The sequence below is a fragment of the Aquarana catesbeiana genome, linkage group LG01 (assembly GCF_042186555.1).
Source record: "Aquarana catesbeiana isolate 2022-GZ linkage group LG01, ASM4218655v1, whole genome shotgun sequence".
NCBI classification, from domain to species: domain Eukaryota; kingdom Metazoa; phylum Chordata; class Amphibia; order Anura; family Ranidae; genus Aquarana; species Aquarana catesbeiana.
Genome location: NC_133324.1, coordinates 326,135,160 through 326,155,652, shown reverse-complemented (window position 1 = coordinate 326,155,652; position 20,493 = coordinate 326,135,160). Strand labels below are relative to the sequence as shown.

At 41.9% G+C, this 20,493-nt stretch overlaps 1 protein-coding gene across 1 annotated transcript; it reads left to right on the top strand.

The window, feature by feature from the left end:
• Positions 1-14,712: 14,712 nt before the first annotated feature.
• LIF (LIF interleukin 6 family cytokine) lies at positions 14,713-20,024 on the top strand. The gene is made up of 3 exons (XM_073630831.1): positions 14,713-14,826; positions 15,571-15,758; positions 19,191-20,024. Exons 1-3 carry the CDS (start codon positions 14,811-14,813, stop codon positions 19,647-19,649), a joined length of 663 nt encoding a protein of 220 aa, XP_073486932.1. The 5' UTR covers positions 14,713-14,810; the 3' UTR covers positions 19,650-20,024.
• Positions 20,025-20,493: the final 469 nt, after the last annotated feature.

Sequence of the window (20,493 nt, the reverse complement as noted above, 5' to 3'; positions counted from 1 at the left end):
GCTTGTGATCATATTAGTAGGGTTATCTCTTCCCTGCCTGTGTACTCATAATGACAAATAAGCTGAAACAGATGTTAAGCAAAGCATTCGTTGTTTACAAAGCAACTGCTTTCACACCTCAGTGTTTTGTAGCTTGAGCCCGTGTTCACAATGTAGCGAACACAGACATCACATGTGATTTACACCCGCACTGCGGTGCCGATCACATTCGATGTCTGTGTAATGCGAGTTCAGCCATACAGTTCGTATGGCTGAAACTCACACTGGATTCGCACAAAAAAGGTGCAGGTACTTTTTTTACCCCACACTGGAATCGGATCGCATGGGTGTTCTCTCTCATTGTGATCTGATTCTTTTCTGGATCCACAGTTCGCATTGCGATCTGTGAACCGATCTGGGAGTGTCATTAACATTGTATTGACACCCGCAGCGGTTCACAGAAAGCAGTGTGAACTGCCAGCAGGAAAGATGCTATGAGGGAACCAGCGCTGGAATCGCGCTGGTTCCCGCATCGCTATAGTTTAAGCTCAAAAAAAAAAAACAATTATTCTCTATGGAGTTGATTCACATTTCCACTATAAGTTGTCAAAAGCCAAATGCCTGAAGCTCAAAAAAGCTCTGGGGCTTTTTTGTAGCTCAAATTGGGCAGATTTGTATGTTTTTGGTGTGTTTTTATTGCCATAGAAATGAATGAAAACATGTGACTTGCGTGTTTTTGTGCACATTCGCGATTTTCTGCTCAAATGAAAAAATGTAAAAAAAAAAAAAAATAGTAAATATATGAATAAATGTAAAATAAATACAGAAATAACTAAAAAGAATCATAAATAATAAATAAAATAAATGTATGATATATATTAATAATAAATAAATAAATAACCCCTAATCTTTAAAAATATATTAAATATATTATTATTTTATTATTAATAATAATAATAATAATAATAATAATAATAATAATAATAACAACAACATAAGAATAAATAAACACACAAACCTGAAAAAAATACAATAATTTATAATAAATTATGTATTATTATTATTATTATTATTATTATTAATAGAAATAATATTTTTTTTTATTATTAATTATTTATTTTGTGCTAGGGTTAAGGTGTTTAGTTATTTATTATTTTATTATTCAAAATTTTTTTTTTTTTTTCAAGGGTTAGGGGTTAAAGTGGAGTTCCGCCTGGGTAAGAAAAAATTAAAAGTCAGCAGCTACAAATACTGTAGCTGCTGACTTTTAATATAGGGACACTTATCTGACCTTAGAGCCTGTGATGTCGGCACCCAAAGCCGACCCAGCCATCAGCTCCGGGTGCAGGTGCGGGCATCATTACTAAGGGGAACAAGAAGTGAAGCCTTACAGCTTCACAGCCTGTTTCCTGCTGTGCATGCGTGAGTCGCGCTGCACTTTCTGAATGGTCCCTGCTGTCTTCTGGGACCTGTGTGTCTCTCAGAAAGCAGCGGGCAGACCTTACGTAGTGTGCGCCGATCTTCCCCCCGAAGTGGGAGCAGATACCTGGATTTGAGGTATCTGCTCCCCCCCTGAAAGGTGCCAAATGTGACACCGGAGGGGGGGAGGAATCCGAACAGCGGAAGTTCCATTTATGGGTGGAACTCTGCTTTAATTATTTATTACTACATAGTATTAATTTATTGTATTTATTTATTATATATTTATGATTATTTTTATTTGTGTATTTATTTTATATTTATTTATGCATTTATTATTAGTAGTAGTAGTAGTAGTAGTAGTAACATTCTAACCCTAACAAAAATAAATAAATAATACATAACCCTAATCCCAATCCTAACCCTAACCCCTAATCCTAACCCTAAACTAACCTTAACTCTAACCCCTTACCCTAACAAAAAAAAGTAATAATAAATGAATAATAACAATAAAAAAAGAAATAAAAGCCGATGGAAAAGCTAAAAAAGCTGAAAAACCTAGCAACAAATGATGCACCAGGTGATAGTTTTCTCTATTGGCTAACAAAAAAACAGCAAAGCTCAAAAACTCTGTATAAAAACGCGCAAATCGTCCATAAAAATGCACCTAAATCATGCATAAAACCATGCAAAAACACCAGAAAACCGCTCAAGGATGATACGCTCAGGCGTGAATGCAGCCTTAGGGCCCATTTAAATGTTGTGGTAATGTGTATGTTACTGCACTGTGCAGCAGCACTTACAACACGTGTTATTGTAATGCAGGGCCATTCAGTTGTAGTGTGTGTTGTGTCAGCCTCGGTTCACACTGGGACGACTTGTCAGGCGACCTAGTCGCCTGACAAGTAGCGTCCCGTTCTGTGCAATGGAACCGTTCTAATCAGAGCGACGCAAGTCGCTCCGACTTAGAAAAAGGTTTCTGTACTACTTTGGGGTCGACGTGCATTGACTTATATACAGAAGTCGTTTTGCAAGTCGCGGCTGAGTCGTGTCCTGGGTCGCCTGAGGCAGTCGCGCAGCAAGTCATGCTGCCTCAGTGTGAACCGACCCTTACAAAAAATGGTTATGTTTAATTTTTACCACATTGGGGTGTGTAGACAGTCTGTTCATTTTAAATAGGCTGCATTAATGGAATGCATGTTAATGTGCAACATAACGCATGTTAATGCACCGCAAAAAAATAAACAGATCCTGAATCCCCAGAACTGGGGAAGAAGAGGTTACTGCTTATTTCAGCTCTGTCAGTGGTTATGTATTTCTCTTTTGTCTGGTACAGCAGAAGTGTAGCCCACAATAAAAATTCCACTTCAGTCAGCTGACAAAAAGTGGCATGGCTTTTATTGATCAAACAGTTCTTGAATTCTTGTGTAGTGATCACTGTAGCATAATGTCAGATCTGAACATTGTAATCTGTTAGGATAGAAATAAGGGAGCTGGTGCTACTTGTTTGTTTTTGAATGTGCAAGCAATGCGGCTGTCATCCTTTTCCTTGCTTCACTAGATAGTTCGTCACTGGGCCTGATTTATTAGGGCAATTAAACAAAAGCACACAGTTATCATAGTTATCATGATGATGCTGCCATGAAGGTCCTCGGTACAGGAATTTCCTGTTATAGTGCGATAAACAATAGTCTCCCAATGTTGCTACTATGTTGTCACTCTACCACATTAGCTATTATGCTCAGGCATGTTCCACCAGCACTTAGTAAGCTGGTAGGGAAAAATAATGTGCAGTTCATGCTGTGCAGAGTGAACATAGACAAGAAGTGGCTGAAAGAGACCAGTGAGAATAAGCAGCACTTATATGTAAAAAAAAAAAAAAAAAGGAAAAAGAAAGAAAACCATATTTTATTTAAAAAAAAAAACACAACATGGTAATTGTTCATGGCATACACTGCTTTGGCAAACTAATATATTGATGAGATTTTATTCCTACATTTATGTAAATTTAAAAATATTAAAAGAAGTTAGCTAGACCCTAAAACATTAGTAAAAATCACATTTTTATTTTAGGATTGCCATGGTTTAGCTGGTTCAGATTCACGTGCTGGAGCAGACCTTCCACTGCAAACCTAACTATACCATGCTGATACAATGTGCACGATCGATGCACCGGTGTACACTTGTATCCTTTAATAAATTAGCACCATTTTCTTGGAACAGCTTTGTGTATATTAGCTGTCTGTGAACTCCAGATACAAATCATAATCTTAGTAGCTCTCTTTTTGCTCCAATATATGTCCTACCTTACTGTTGTAGCTGCAAGTATCCTTCATGTGCATGGTTCAACCAAATCCCCTCACTCCCACTCGATAAGGCACTACAGCCAGCCAACAGTAGGAGGGCCAGCTGTACTGCCCTATTTCTGAAACTGATCCCACTGTGGCTCCCCCTTTCAGTGCATCCAGCTTCTTCTCCCCCCCCCCCCCCCCCCCCCCAGCTATGCTGTAGGGGGAGCTACAGGAGGGTCGGTTCCAGTATGTGCCCCCCTTCCTGTTGTACCAATTCCCATGTCTCTGGGCTTTAAAAAGATGTAAATAGAAAATAAATACATTTGTAAAAAATAATACACATGTGCTTGTTTACGTGCTTTGCTGTCTCTTCAGATCAGTGTTCTCTTTTGCTTCTTAGAGAGGAGGTGTATTGCTTCCCACTGCCTGCTTTAACCCTTTCAAACCCCCACTAGGGTGCCACAACCACATGCATTGCACACGGTTACTGGGCGCTTGCAGAGCAGCAACATTCACATGAATAGGTAGCATTTGACAGGGGGTATAATTCTTGCCACAACATGTGTTAACCCCCAGCCACTGCCTCTGCAAGTAAAGGGGCAGCAGCTGGGGGCAGTAAAATGCAGCTCAACCATGGGGTTTTACTCCCGCCCCCCCCAACCTCACATGTCAATGAGCCCTAAGAACTCATTCACACAGGTACTATTGCCATGTGAATGAGTGGTTTGTTTATGTGGCTGGAGCTGCCTGTTTCTCTAGGAGGACGCAGCGGCAGTACAAGCTGCAGGTCCTAATTTAACAGCTGTGCAGGTGTGGGTGAGTGTCCCCTAATTCACACTGTCTGTGTTCAGGGCCGTGCACCTGCAGTCGTGCACCTGTCAGATTAGGACCTGTGGCTGTGTTCGTACTGCTGCTGCGTCCCCATAGTTTAACATAGGCTGCCTACACACAGCTCCGTGTGGCTCCAGCTACACAAACAAACTGCCGTTTCACACTGTACAGGCCACAGCGCCCATGGGAATGAGCCCCAAACCCTCATTCACACATAGAGCTTCACTTATTAACGCAATACATATTAATCTTTAGCAGGAATTTTCTGACCCTGAACTCTGCGCTACTTACTCCTCACCACTAGACTCTGCATTACTTACAGTCAGGTCCAAAAATATTGGGACATCGACACAATTCTAATCTTTTTGGCTCTATACACCACCACAATGGATTTGAAATGAAACGAACAAGATGTGCTTTAACTGCAGACTTTCAGCTTTAATTTGAGGATATTTACATCCAAATCAGGTGAACGGTGTAGGAATTACAACAGTTTGTATATGTGCCTCCCACTTTTTAAGGGACCAAAAGTAATGGGACAGATTAACAATCATCCATCAAACTTTCACTTTTTAATACTTGGTTGCAAATCCTTTGCAGTCAATTACAGCCTGAAGCCTGGAATGCATAGACATCACCAGACACTGGGTTTCATCCCTGGTGATGCTCTGCCAGGCCTCTACTGCAACTGTCTTCGGTTCCTGCTTGTTCTTGGGGCATTTTCCCTTCAGTTTTGTCTTCAGCAAGTGAAATTCATGCTCAATTGGATTCAGGTCAGGTCATTGACTTGGCCATTGCATAACATTCCACTTCTTTCCCTTAAAAAACTCTTTGGTTGCTTTTGCAGTATGCTTCGGGTCACTGTCCATCTACACTGTGAAGCGCCGTCCAAAGAGTTCTGAAGCTTTTTGCTGAATATGAGCAGATAATATTGCCCGAAACACTTCAGAATTCATTCTGCTGCTTTTGTCAGCAGTCACATCATCAATAAATACAAGAGAACCAGTTCCATTGGCAGCCATACATGCCCACGCCATGACACCACCATGCTTCACTGATGAGGTGGTATGCTTTGGATCATGAGCAGTTCCTTTCTTTCTCCATACTCTTCTCTTCCCATCACTCTGGTACAAGTTGATCTTGGTCTCATCTGTCCATAGGATATTGTTCCAGAACTGTGAAAGCGTTTTTAGATGATGTTTGGCAAACTCTAATCTGGCCTTCCTGTTTTTGAGGCTCACCAATGGTTTACATCTTGTGGTGAACCCTCTGTATTCACTCTGGTGAAGTCTTCTCTTGATTGTTGACTTTGACACACATACACCTATCTCCTGGAGAGTGTTCTTGATCTGGCCAACTGTGGTGAAGGGTGTTTTCTACACCAGGGAAAGAATTCTTTGGTCACCACAGTTGTTTTCCGTGGTCTTCCGGGTCTTTTGGTGTTGCTGAGCTCACCTGTGTGTTCTTTCTTTTTAATAATGTTCCAAACAGTTGATTTGGCCACACCTAATGTTTTTGCTATCTCTCTGATGGGTTTGTTTTGTTTTTTCAGCCTAATGATAGCTTGCTTCACTGATAGTGACAGCTCTTTGGATCTCATATTGAGAGTTGACAGCAACCGATTCCAAATGCAAATAGCACACTTGATATGAACTCTGGACCTTTTATCTGCTCCTGTAAATGGGATAATGAGGGAATAACACACACCTGGCCATGGAACAGCTAAGCAGCAAATTGTCCCATTACTTTTGGTCCCTTAAAAAGTGGGAGGCACATATACAAACTGTTGTAATTCCTACACCGTTCACCTGATTTGGATGTAAATGCACTCAAATTAAAGCTGAAAGTATGCAGTTAAAGTACATATTGTTCATTTCATTTAAAATCCATTGTGGTGGTGTATAGAGCCAAAAAGATTAGAATTGTGTCGATGTCCCAATATTTATGGACCTGACTGTACTATTGACTTCTGACTCTGCACTACTTACTACTAATCTCTGAACTCTGTGTTACTTCCTACTAACCTCTGAGCTCTGCATTACTTGCTACTGACCCCTGAACTTTGCATTACTACTGACTGCTGAACTCTGCGTTACTTCTGAACTCTGAGTTACTTCCTTCTGACCTCTGAACTCTGTGTTACATACTACTGAACCCTGAACTCTGCGTTATTTTCTTCTGAATGCTGCGTTACTTTCTTCTGACCTCTGAGTTACATACTACTGAACCCTGAACTCTGCGTTACTTTCTTCTGAGTGCTGCGTTACTTTCTTCTGACCTCTGAGTTACATACTACTGAACCCTGAACTCTGCGTTACTTTCTTCTGAATGCTGCGTTACTTTCTTCTGACCTCTGAACTACATACTACTGAACTCTGAACTCTGCGTTACTTTCTTCTGAATGCTACATTACTTTCTTCTGACCTCTGAACTCTGCGTTACATACTACTGAACCCTGAACTCTGCGTTACTTTCTTCTGAATGGTGCGTTACTTTCTTCTGACCTCTGAACTCTGTGTTACATACTGCTGATCCCTGACCTCTGCGTTACTTTCTTCTGAATGCTGCGTTACTTTCTTCTGCCCTCTGAGTTACATACTACTGAACCCTGAACTCTGCGTTACTTTCTTCTGAATGCTGCGTTACTTTCTTCTGACCTCTGAACTACATACTAGTGAACCCTGAACTCTGCGGTACTTTCTTCTGAATGCTACATTACTTTCTTCTGATCTCTGAACTCTGCGTTACATACTACTGAACCCTGAACTCTGCGTTACTTTCTTCTGAATGGTGCGTTACTTTCTTCTGACCTCTGAACTCTGCGTTACATACTACTGACCCTGAACTCTGCGTTACTTTCTTCTGAATGCTGCGTTACTTTCTTCTGACCTCTGAACTCTGTGAACTCTGCGTTACTTTCTTCTGCCCTCTGAGTTACATACTACTGAACCCTGAATTCTGCGTTACTTTCTTCTGAATGCTGCGTTACTTTCTTCTGACCTCTGAACTACATACTACTGAACCCTGAACTCTGCGGTACTTTCTTCTGAATGCTACATTACTTTCTTCTGATCTCTGAACTCTGCGTTACATACTACTGAACCCTGAACTCTGCGTTACTTTCTTCTGAATGGTGCATTACTTTCTTCTGACCTCTGAACTCTGTGTTACATACTACTGAACCCTGAACTCTGCGTTAGTTTCTTCTGAATGCTGCGTTACTTTCTTCTGACCTCTGAACTCTGTGTTACATACTACTGATCCCTGAACTTTGCATTACTAGTGACTGCTAAACTCTGCGTTACTTTCTTCTGAATGCTGCATTACTTTCTCCTGACCTCTGAAATCTTTGCTACTTACTCCCCACTCTGTACTCTGAACTTACTACTGACCTACGCATTACTTACTTCTGACCCTTGAACTCCATGTTACTTACACCATACCCCTGAACTCTGCATTACTTACTACTCACCTCTGAACTCTGTGTTACTTACTACTGACCTCTGCATTACTTTTTTCTGAACCCAGTGTTACTTAATCCTTACCTCTGAACTCTGTTACTTAATACTAACCTCTGAACTCTGCATTACTTTCTGCTGACCTTTTGTATTACTTGCTATTTATCTCTGCATTACTTACATCTGACCCCTGAACTCTGAGTTACATATTCCTTATCCCTGAACTTCATTACATACTACTGACCTCTGAAGTCTGCGATACTTTCTTATGAACTCTGCATTCCTTTCTACTGACCTCTGAACCCTGTGTTACTTACTACTGACCCCTGAACTCTGCGTTACATATTCCTGACCACTGGACTTTGCATTTCTTACTTTTGACCCCTGAACTTTGCGTTACTTACTTCTCGCGCCTAGACTCTGCATTACTTACTACTGGCCCCTGAACTCTGTGTTACTACTGACCCCTGAATTCTATGATACTTACTTTTGACCCCTGAACTCTGTGATACTTACTTTTGACCCCTGAACTCTGTGATACTTACTCCTCAACCATCAACTCTGTGTTACTTGCTACTGACCCCTGAACTGTGCATTACTACTGACTGCTGAACTCTGCGTTACTTGTTACTGATCTCTGAACTCTGCGTTACAGTCTTCTGAATGCTGCATTACTTTCTGCTGACCTCTGATATCTGTGTTACTGTACATACTATTAACCTCTAAACTTGGCAGTACTTACTACTGACCCCTGACCCCTGAGTTACTTTCTTGTGAACTTTGTATTACGTTCTTATAATCCCTGTAGACCTTTGAACCCTACTTTTTCCCAACCTCTGCTCTCTGAGTTACTTACTACTGAACTCTCAACTCTGTTAAATGCTACTGACTTTGGGCCCTGGTTCACATTGATGCTACTTTGAAATTGCGCTACTTCAATCGGCAAAAGTAGTGCAAGAACTACTTTTGCAATCGGTGCGGCACCACAAAATCGGTGTCGCACTGATTGGAACAGTGCGATTGCCACCAATAGGCTGCGAATTGTCATGCGATTTGATCTCTCAAATCACATGATAAATCGATCCAATGTGAACCTATGCTTAAACAGTGTATTTTATACTACTGGCCTCTGAAATCTGCATTACTTACTACTGAACCCTGCATCAAAACACCTCATACCTGATCTGTCCACAGTGAGTGGGCCCCAATTTCTCCCATATGATTGCGTATGATTACCCATTTGACGCTCATGTATTATAACAATTGCAGCATGAGTGACATATAGAAGAAAAAAATTGTGGGTGGTCATGGCATTAGGAACCAAGGAACTCAGCAGCAGATGCATTACCAAGGTCTGGTGGGTACCATTTAGGGAGGGAGGGGAAATTTGTCATGGAGAAGGTCTTATCACGGAGGGTGGGGGGAGGGGGTTGTATTGGTAGGGTAGGAGAATTTTCATTTGCAAGGTACTCTGTGCATTACTTTTTTCAGGCCCTTGAACTTGGTGTCTTACTTAATCTTGAACCCTGACCTCTGTTACTTACTCTTGGCTCCTGCACATTCCTGCCCCTTCCACTCTGCATGGTTTGCACTCCTGACAACTTCACTCCATGCATTATCCATTCTTGACCCAAAGAAGAGAAGACTCAGGTCTTCATAAACCAGACCCCTTAAAGTGGTACTAAACCAAAAGAAAACATTTATTATATTGCAGCTTACCAATTCTTGGATGTAATGGTTACATTTGTTTTCTTTCGTAGACTTTCTTTCCTTTATTTTCATGTGGTGATCCAGCTAGTTATCCTGTTGTTTTCCAAAAGAATAGGCTCTCCTGTAAATGTAGCAGTTGAGACAATCCATTTACCACTGACAGGGGTGCTTACAATGATCAGCTTTTATTTATTCATGTAAAACCTTTATCCCAAAAGAAACAAAACTGTTTGCTGTAAGTGCAGTTTGAGCTGGAGTTTGTTTTTAATTTGTTAGTGTATATAAATCTGCTAGTACAGCTAACACCCCCTCCTCCCAGTCTGGTAATGCTACTATCCAAAGGTAAATCTGTGCTCCTTCATCTAGAGTGGAGGCACTAATACAGAAGATGTCTTACTGGCCGGATCACCAGGTGAAAACAGAGGGGGAAAAGTCTAAAAAGCCTAAGAAAATTAATGCAGCCACCACTTCTAAGGATTGCTGCAATATATAATTTCTTTGTTCTGGATTTAATACCGTTTTAAGTCCCTTCCACTGTCTGGTCACACCCACCATTTAATGCAGTGCTATTAAACCCCCCATTCAAGGTAGAAATGGTCAGTAGGGTGTCCCTGGATTTCATTTGAAAAATAAGGTCACTATAAACCTGTAAGCAAGCTCTCAGTGTTAGATTGTGTGTAATTCATACTGTGCAATATAATGGTCTGATTTGATCACAATACTAGTCCTCTCGGTCAAATCTAGAGTACAGATATGCAAGGGTATAAGGTAAAAAGGGATAAACAGAAATTTCAGGTATTTGTACTAGCATTATTTAAGGTGTCCCTGTCACCAAAGAGTCACGTGTAGAGAAAGAACATCTTATAAAATAAAAGGAAGTATATTTAAAGTGATTGTAAAGGCAGAAGATTTTTTTTTTACCTTACTCCATTCTATGCAGTAGGGTAAAAAAACCTTCTGCATGCAGCTTCCCCCACAGCCCTCCCTAAATACATACCTGAGCCTGATCTTGATCCAGAAATGTGTACAAGAGCCGAGCCTCTCTCAACTCCCTCACCCCTTATTGGCTCAGATACAGCAGCAAGAGCCATTAGCTCCTGCTGCTGTCAATCAGAGCCAGTGCCAAGGGAGCAGGGGGGGCGAGCCCCGCTCTGTGTGCCTTATGAACTCACAGTACGGGGCTTGGGAACAAGCACGCACGAGTGCCCCCGAGTGCAATCTGCTTGCTATGGGGGCACTCGGTGGGGACACTTTTAATTTCCAGCGATGCATGTGTTTAAAGTGGTTGTAAAGGCATTCTCTGCATTAGGGAAAAAAAAAACTTCTAATAATAGTTCTTCAAGCAACCCCCCCACCCCACCCCTCAAATACACATCTGAGCTTGATCGCAATCCAGCACTGTGCCTGAGAACAGGGGCTCTCATCTCTCTCTCCTTCCTCACTGGCCTCACTGAGAGCAGCGAGAGCTATTGGCTCCAGCTGCTGTCAATCAAATCATTCAGCTTGGGATCGAGCCTGCACATGTGCCACCATAGGAAGCAGTTTCCTTTGATGGCACACGGAGAAGAGGAGGTGGCAGGGGACCCAAGAAGAGGAGGATCGGGGCTGCTCTGTGCAAAACGATTGCATAGTTGCCAACATTGTAAAAAAAAAACGTGGGACACTTTTTTGGCTGTAGGCGGAGCTGTACAATAATTAGGGGGCGGGGCATTCGTTTGTAGGCGTGGCTTAGGAAAATATACAAGTGCGGCGCGCGAAGAAAAGGAAAATGGGCGTGGTTTACGTGACATAGTGGGTGTGGTTTAAATGGGCGGGGCTCAAGAGGGTGTGGTTAGAGTCTGAGATGAATGAGGGATAGAGAGGGAGAGAGGGATTAGAGGGGGGGAGGGGGAGAGGGATTAGAGGGGGAGAGGGGGAGAGGGATTAGAGGGGGAGAGGGATTAGAGGGGGAGAGGGGGAGAGGGAAATGACGGGACAGCAGCCCCAGATCCTACACAATAAAAATATGTGTATTCTAGAAAGTTTAACAATCAGCAGATAAAGATACTCCAAACACCTGGTGTTAACACTTCAATCATCCCGGCACCATGGTTGTTATGGTGTCAGGATGATTGAAGTGCATTATTTCTATTATTACATTGTAATATAAAATGAAATCATTCAACTCACCATAATGCAGAATCAGTGGGATCCCTGAGCGTGTCACTAGCCACGTCGCCTGCCACCAGCCGTCCGTCCTTGCGTCAGATGTCCCAGCAGAGTCCGTCCTTGCATCAGGTGCCCCCAGCGGAGCCCCCCTTACATCAGGAGTCCCCAGCGGAGCCCCCCTCATATCAGGTGTCCCCGGCGGAGCTCCCCCTCACATCAGGTGTCCCCGGCGGAGCTCCCCCTCACATCAGGTGTCCCCGGCGGAGCTCCCCCTCACATCAGGTGTCCCCGGCGGAGCTCCCCCTCACATCAGGAGTCCCCGGCAGAGCTCCCCCTCACATCAGGAGTCCCCGGCAGAGCTCCCCCTCACATCAGGTGTCCCCGGCGGAGCTCCCCCTCACATCAAGTGTCCCCAGCGGAGCCCCCCCTCACATCAGGTGTCCCCGGCGGAGCTCCCCCTCAAATCAGGAGTCCCCAGCGGAGCTCCCCCTCACATCAGGTGTCCCCAGTCCGCCTCACCCCACCTCGCCCCGCCTACCCCCCCGCCCCACTGCCAATCTGATATGGAAAGGGGCGGGGGGTAGGCGGGGCGAGGCGGGGGAGGCGGGGCAGAGGGTGGGCGGCGACACAGGAGCTCCATCTAGCCCCCCCCCAGCCGTCTTCCTGAACTTCATCAAAATGGCGGCCGGCGGAGACATTGTCTCCGCCGGCCTCGGACCTCTAGCAGCGGGGCGAATCGTGAAGAACCGGATTTCTCAGGACATTTCCCGAGACACCAGAAATTCGGGAATGGCGTCCAAGTCCCGGGAATGTCCCGGAAAATCCGGGACAGTTGGCAATTATGCCATTGCACAGAGCAGGTAAGTATGACATGTTTGTTATTTTAAAAAAGAAAAAAAAAGTAACTTTACAATCAATTTACTCACCGCTGGATTGCTTATCCTAGGCCACTGCAAGTATACAGTTGGGATAGGTAGAACAGCTGCGCAAAACCACCCAACCTCCACACCACCACCCCTCTGCACACAACAGACAGTTCCTCCTGATGGCTCATATACAAGCCAGTGGGAGGAACAGCAGGAGACAGGGGAATAGGTATGCTACACACCAGGAAGAGGGGAATACCTGCTGTAGCTAGGGAAAGTGGTGGCATGTATCACATGGAACCAGGGCTTTTTTTCTTAGAGAATAGGTGCAGGTACTCCCCCACTTTACATCACCCCTTTTCTCCACCCCTACCCACCTCTGAGCACTGTCCCTTGGTTCCACCCCCTACCCATCCCTGAGCACTGTCCCTTGGTTCCACCCCCTACCCACCTCCCAGTATCACCCCTTTAGGAAAATACAGAACCAAGTATCATTTTGTGGTGCTATATAATTTGTATGGACTTTGTTAATGATAACAAGGAAAGCAGTAAAATAGATTCCCTGCATCCAGCAGCACTAGACCCCTCCACAAAAAATAGATCCCCCCCAGCAACAATAGACCTCCCGCCAAAAACAATACCTACTCCCCGCATAATAGATCCACCCCAGCAACAAAAGGTCTCCCAGCAGCCAACATCAATAGACTCCTCACTCAATAGTAGGTCCTTCCCAGCAACAATAGATCCCTCTGCAACAATAGATCCCCTCCAGCAGCCAGGAATAGACCCTCCAGCACCCCCCAGCCATTATATACATTCAGTGCCAGAGGTGCCGGAACTGCGTTCCCATTGAAAATATTGTGGGAAAGGTAAGTATACTGTCTCTTCTTTTACAGGGTGTGCTTTCTGTACAAGTAACCCTGCAGTAGCAGGTTCACCTTAAATAATTATTTAAGCAGAATGCCAGCCAAAAAATATAATTTTAGGAATCACGTTATATACCTCATATAAATGTAAAACCACACTTGTCTCTTCCTGGCCCAGAGACAAATATAACATTTTAGATTTCACTTTCTATTGAAATAACTATGGTCACAAAAGAGGACGCATCTTCCCAGAGGACAAACACAAAGGGCAATAAGAACCCTATGGAGGTTCTAACTTTTTCCTATTCCACCCAAAACTAAGGTTTTCTTTAAATATTCATTAATAAACTGGATTAAAATGTAGGTTTTCAATTTGCCTAATTTTTTTAAATTAAAACACACTTGAATTTAATTATTTATTTTTAATATTTGCCTGAAATGTAACTTTAGCATGCTGAAAGTACATAAAAATGCAGACTAATATAAACAAAATATTTGGTACGTGTACAAAGGGCCACATAAAATTTGTATTTATTTTAGAGATAATACAATTTTACTTTAACATTTTTTATACTGACATTTTACGAAACATTATTACCTGAGAAGCCAGACATTACAGTGTCTAGTGGGCCAAGGGTTACAAAAACTTCTAACTGCCAGGTTACTTATATTTAACTTGATGCTGGAGATAGTGTAGCATCATCTATTGATTTTAACAAAAACAGAGGGCAAATAATCCTTTAAAAAAAAATGTAAAGAAAAACATTTTTATAGCAAGGGAAAAACTGTAAGTGAATATGTACCGTAAAGTACTCTGTAAAATCTATTTGTTACTATCAACTTTACAACTTTCACTTAGTTTCTAAAATCCTTATATGTAACATCTGAAAAAGTTTTTGCTAAAACAGACGCTGAGTGACTCAGCTGCCCCCCTTTACCACTTTCCCATCAGGGATTTTCCAGATTAAAAATGAGGTAACTCAATGGAAATACTAGACTTGATGAACAGAGTAGTGCGGTGCACGTTCAAAGAAAAAAAAAAAAAAACTATGAATGAATAATGAAATTCTCTTCTCACTTCCTGTATTTACTGATTGGCTGAGCAGGCAAGGAAAGCCTTGAATTGTTTGGGTTTTTTTTATTCATTCTCTGCTATATAAGCCATGGTTATAAATATGAGGAAGAAACCCTCCTGAAACCAGCTATATTCCACAGCCTGCCCAGGGGAGGCTTCAACAGAGTATGCAGCTTTTGGCAGGTAACTCATGTTCTTCACATTTAAAGAGACTGCTTTGCTATGCTGCATTTGTTTCAGTAGGAACCTGGCATACCAGACATTTTTTAGAGTGATTTTAAATATGTAATTATAAGTAGACTGCATGTTGTACACTACTTGTTTTCTTTCGGAGACTTGTGAGCTGTTATGTAGTTTGTAGACTGACCGGAATCAGTAATTGATAAGTTAACTTTTTGTCGTACAAGTGTATTGTTAGCGAGCTCTCAGAGGCAAGCCCAGGCACATGACAGAATGAGTTCTCCACACATTTACTGCAGACACGTGTGGCAGTAACAAAATGCTATAGCAGCTATTGAGTACAGAAAACTGTGCCTTTACCATTGGGTATCTATTGCCTATTAGCCAATAGCCTTTTAATGCATCCTATACAATATAAATGCTGATGTTAAACTTATAAGCTTTGTCAATTGATGTCAGCAAGAAAATATGAGTGTTTCCTTATGAAGATTACAAATATTTTGAAAACATATTTGAGATATTCTTTAAAGTCTGTTTAATGTTACTAAAAAGAAAAGTAGAAAAAGTACCTTTTTGTAGCTTCAGAACAGCGCAAAATCTAACACTGTAAGCGAATAAAGGAAACGTTATGTTCACAGTAAAAGTTTTCTAACCACACAGCAGATATGTTACAGTTCTGATTTGTCAGAAGGATGAAAGCAAGCTACTCAACAGCATAATGTAAAACATATGTTTTCTCCTGAACAGTGATTGTGCAACTACTGATTTTCCAGCAATGGGCTCTGCTATTGGGAAGAGCGAAGCCATTGGATGCTGCAACCCCCCTCTGTGCACATGTCAACGAGTGCAACAAGAACTTCACTGCCATCATGGAACAGATCCATTCACAGATAAAACAAATGCACACAGAAGCTGGGCATCTTTTACACACTTATGTAAGTTAAATATATTAGGAAATCTTGTTTTGGAAAAAAAAGAGAATATTGCTCTGTCATGAAAATGATTAAGGGGAAGTTGTCACATTCCTGTAGTTATGTATGTTGCATCACCAGGTCTGAAGCTTGGAACGTTTCCTGGTGTCGGACAGAAGGGTGTGTAATATCTGAAGACTTTTTGACAGCCTATCAAATGCTGACAGAAACTGTTAAGAAGTTAGCTGACAGAATAGAATGATTTCTAGGAAGGGGGGGGGGGGGGGATGGGGATATCTTTAAACCCAGAGTTTTGCGGGCTGTGGGTGGCTGATACATTTAAAAGGCAATGGAGTGGATTTACTAACGGCAAATAGACTGTGCACTTTGCAAGTGTAGTTCCCTCAGAGCTTAGTAAATGAGGTAAATCTTCAGTTTACAAAGAGTGCCCAATCATGTGCAGGAAAAGAAAAAAACAGCATTTTTTGCTTGCACGTGATTGGATGATGGAAGTCAGCAGAGCTTCCCCTCATTTATTAAGTTTTAGAGCAACTGCACTTGCAAAATGCACAGTCTATTTTCTGTTAGTAAATCAACCTCAAAGCTTCCCAAGATGTATACATATGGATTAATTTACTAAAAGCAAATAGACTGTACGGCATCGCACCGATTAGGACGGTGCCATTGCCGCCTTTTTGACATGTCAAATTGCATGTCAAAACGCTCCAGTGCGAACCAGAGCTCAACTGTGAAAAATGCTTTTCAGTGTCTAAGTCTATTTACATATACCACGCTCAACACCACCTCCTAAAGAGGCCACACAGGTTGACAGTTTATATCAAGTATAACTCACACATTGTAAAAAAAATCCATACTGGGTATACTGTCATCTACGCTATCCAGAAATAAAATTTTAAGATAAGTAATACCAGAGTGGTACTGTATGTTATATGAGGATAATACAGCTATGCTCTGATTTTATAAGGACATTGAAATGTAAAGTATAACTACTAAATTCTACATTTTGAATTTGGGAGGGTTAAACTCTGTGTCAGAATTTATTTTGCCATCTATGTACCATTTGAGAAATTTCCTTTTACTTACTGTCTTGTACACACAGGCAGAAGTGAGAGTAACTGTCTCCAAAGTAAAGTAAATCCCTCCGTAGGGTTGTCAACAGAACAAGTAACCTCAATGGAAAATTTCCTCTCAATTCCTGTTCTGGTGAGAACTCAATGTTTTGGATATTTCCTCACTGTCAATCTAAGGGACAAGAGAAGTGATCTTGTCTGCTATTTCTAGGCATTTCATTGGGTTTAGTGACCATATAAATGCATAAAGCCTTTTGCACCCTGATGAAAAAAATGCTGCGTTTGTAGCCACATAGTATGTTTTGTTACGGATCTGAACACAGGTGCATAGTTGTCTATTGAACAAACAAGTACATACGGGTGAATTTGCATAAATTTAAGGACTGGCAGAACACGATAAAGATTCATTTTACACATGTATAATACATGACGTAACCCATGTTTACGTGCCTCTACATGAGGAACATAACTTGCGTTTTTTACTCAGGGTCTTTCTGCCAGCCTCTGCTAGCAAGATCCTGCTTATAACCATCAGTAAATCATGTCCATGTGCAAGAGGTCTAAGACCATAGTCTAAGTGTCTTTATGCAGGTGACAGAGCACCAAGCTTACCTTTAATAACCTTAATCAACTACTGTAGAGAGAGGCATGAAGTTGGTCATAAGCTTGTAAAATGCATAAGATGGTATCCAGTTCACCTACTATTTCATCAGACCCTCGAGCAGATTATGTATGAACATAGGCGTGCGCAGAGGGTGTGCCAGATGTGCCTGGGCACACCCTAATCACTACGTGCAGTGCCGATTCCCCCTACTGCCTGGGATACCCCCGTGTTGACTCCCCCCCTCCGCCGCAGTGCTGCTGGCTTCTCTCCTCTCCTCTCCCCCCACCTACTGCTGGGGATGTTTCAGGGTGGAGAGTGGGGAAAGGTGCTAGTAGATATGTCATTTACCAGTGCCTTCCTGTTCTAAATGAACACAGTGAACACACTCACTCCCTGTGTTCATTCATTCCTACCTGAACTGAACTCATTCATTCATAACCGAAGAATATTAAACTGTGTTTACTATGTTTCAGTTTGTGAATAAACAGGAAGCTGCTCAGCACAGAGCACTTCCCATTCATTCACTGCCCTGTGCAGCTGAGGCTGCGTTGAAAGGCATGTGTGTTTGAGCTTTGGGGTGCATACCCTAATGCAATAGGCTGAGCACACCTATGTGTATGAATATAATACTCTGATGCAGGAAGGACAATGTTGTAGTTTTGTACTTTTTATTTTCAGTTTATGATAATCAATTTATTATAATGGTTATACTAGGGGTCGTTGACGGCATAAAAGCAAAGGCTACAAGTTATTGTATAGTTTGTGACCCAATCCTTTAAAAGAATGAGGTTTCCTTCTTCCCAATAACAGGCACATTTAACATAAAGGAAAGCTGGCTGATGTTGTATTTTGATTCAAACTTCAGGGTGTTTTTTTGACAGTTATTTTATCAAGACAGAATTTCATCATGTCGCACTTAAACCTGAACTTTAGGCAGATTTAAAAAAAACAAATTAAAAATGGAGATATATATATCATTAAATTTATTTTGTTAGCAGTAGTCCATGAATTTAACTTATCAGGTATCAGCCTCTTGCACTGTACAACAGAGCTCAGAGTGGAAGAGGGAGAAGCAGCACAAGGAGCCAGTCAGTTGTGCTGGAGTGCTCAAGGAGCATGTTGATAGGAGGAAAGAGCAGAGTGACAGAGGGAGCTGCTTCTTCTTTCACTGTAGAGTCACAGGTTCAGGGATGTAAGGTCTCCTGTCCTGCCAGACAGGGCTATGTTGTTTGGCACAGCTGTGTAAATCTCTGAACTGGATGAACAGAAATACATATATTTTAGCAGGTAAAGCAGCTGCCATATATGTCTTTTATCTGTGTATTTGATCAAGCCTGAAAAACTGACAGGCGGACCCGATCGGATGTGACACCTGCCAGCATCTGATTCGGTCCGCTAAAAAAAGATGGATGGGGATCGGATGACAGTCGGATGTAAACAGACTGCATGTCCGTTTCCATCCGACTGTCATCCGATCCCCATCCATCTTTTTTTATCCGACCGTCCAATAGAGAAGAGCGGCTGTGTCCGCTCTGCTATGCGGGCTGTGTCCTGTCACCTGCCTGCTCAGTGGGTGACAGCAAGGGGTCTAACTCTTTTACTCTCCACAAATTAATAACAATGTATAGCAAATACATCAATACTCTCCAAACATAGCAGATTTTTTTTCACAGCATATTATCCAATTTCATGTCAATTGTACAAAACATACTAACACAACAACTTATGTAAACTAAACTTCACATTTTATTTTTCTTCCAGAACCATCAAAACCTAAAAGACCTGGATACTAATAGTCTGTGTAATCCAGAATCCCTTAATCTTCCTAAATTCAATGTAACGGATACAAGTGAAGAAGAAAAATTTATTGAACTGTATAAGATCTTTCTGTATATGAAGGCCGCAATAGGAAACATCACGCTGCATCAGATGACACTGAATCCCAAAAGCAAGAGTTTGCACTCCCAGCTAAATACAAGCAAGGCCGAGATAACGGCTATTATTTCCAACCTGTCTTGTATTCTTTGTCGGAGGTATCATATAACACAAGTGACTGTACATTATGGAATGAGCTTTCCATCCTCAACATTTCAAAGGAAAACAATGGGATGTAAGGTGCTGAAGAAATACAAACATTTTCTTTCACAAGCAGAGAACATCACAGATGGCTGGTTTAAGATGGCAGACAGAGTTGAAGATCCATCTACAAGCCACAGATGAATTGGCCACAAAGCTGTCCATACAAAAAAAGGGTACCTACTTTCACAAACGGAGGACAAGAGCTGCTGATGACTGGTGGGGCATTGATTAAAAAGGAGTAGGAGAGGTGCGGAAAGTAGACAAAGTGACCTCACAGAACTCCAAATCTCATGAGACTAATGGACAGAGGCAGCAGTGCCTTAGATCTCCTACTGCAGATATACAGCTCTGATGCTTTAGGCACAGAAGTGCCTAGGCACACTTACATTCCAGGATGTGCACTGCTATTTAAGAAACCAACCTATGCTCAAGAGCCATTCTCCTGTAAAGAACGTATATTTACCGATGCAAACATGTAGCAGTGGGGCTTCACATATATTTGCAAATGTATGCAACAAAAACCTCTGTGCTATAGTAATTAACCACACTCTGCAGAGGTGCCTTGACGTGGCAGTGTGGCTTCACATATATTTGCAAATATATGCAACAAAAAAACTTCAGTTTCACAGTATTATATTCAGTGTTACAAGAAATAGGAACATTGAACTGAACTGATTTTTGAACGTGAATGGAGCTCCAATTGCCAAACAAAAACTGCCCTGTAAGGTTACATGCACACGGGCATATGAATTTATGCTCCAAATATGCTGCCAGAAGTTGGCAGAAAAAAAGTCTTGAATGTCACGCATGTACGCACATTTATGCGAATATTTATGCGCTTCTATGTGGATTTAGAAGCATATGGCATTTAGAAGCATATGGCTACATTCACACAGCCGTAAAAAATGCATTTACTAGTGCTTTTTGTTTACATCTGAACGCAGCTACATTGTTTTCAATGGAGAAATTCATGCAGGTGCGTAAA

What these genes read in the sequence shown, in the direction of transcription:
- LIF (XM_073630831.1), top strand. An exon ending in GGCATCTTTTACACACTTAT is followed by an intron (nt 15,759 to 19,190) that starts GTAAGTTAAATA and finishes TTTTTCTTCCAG; the next exon opens with AACCATCAAAACCTAAAAGA.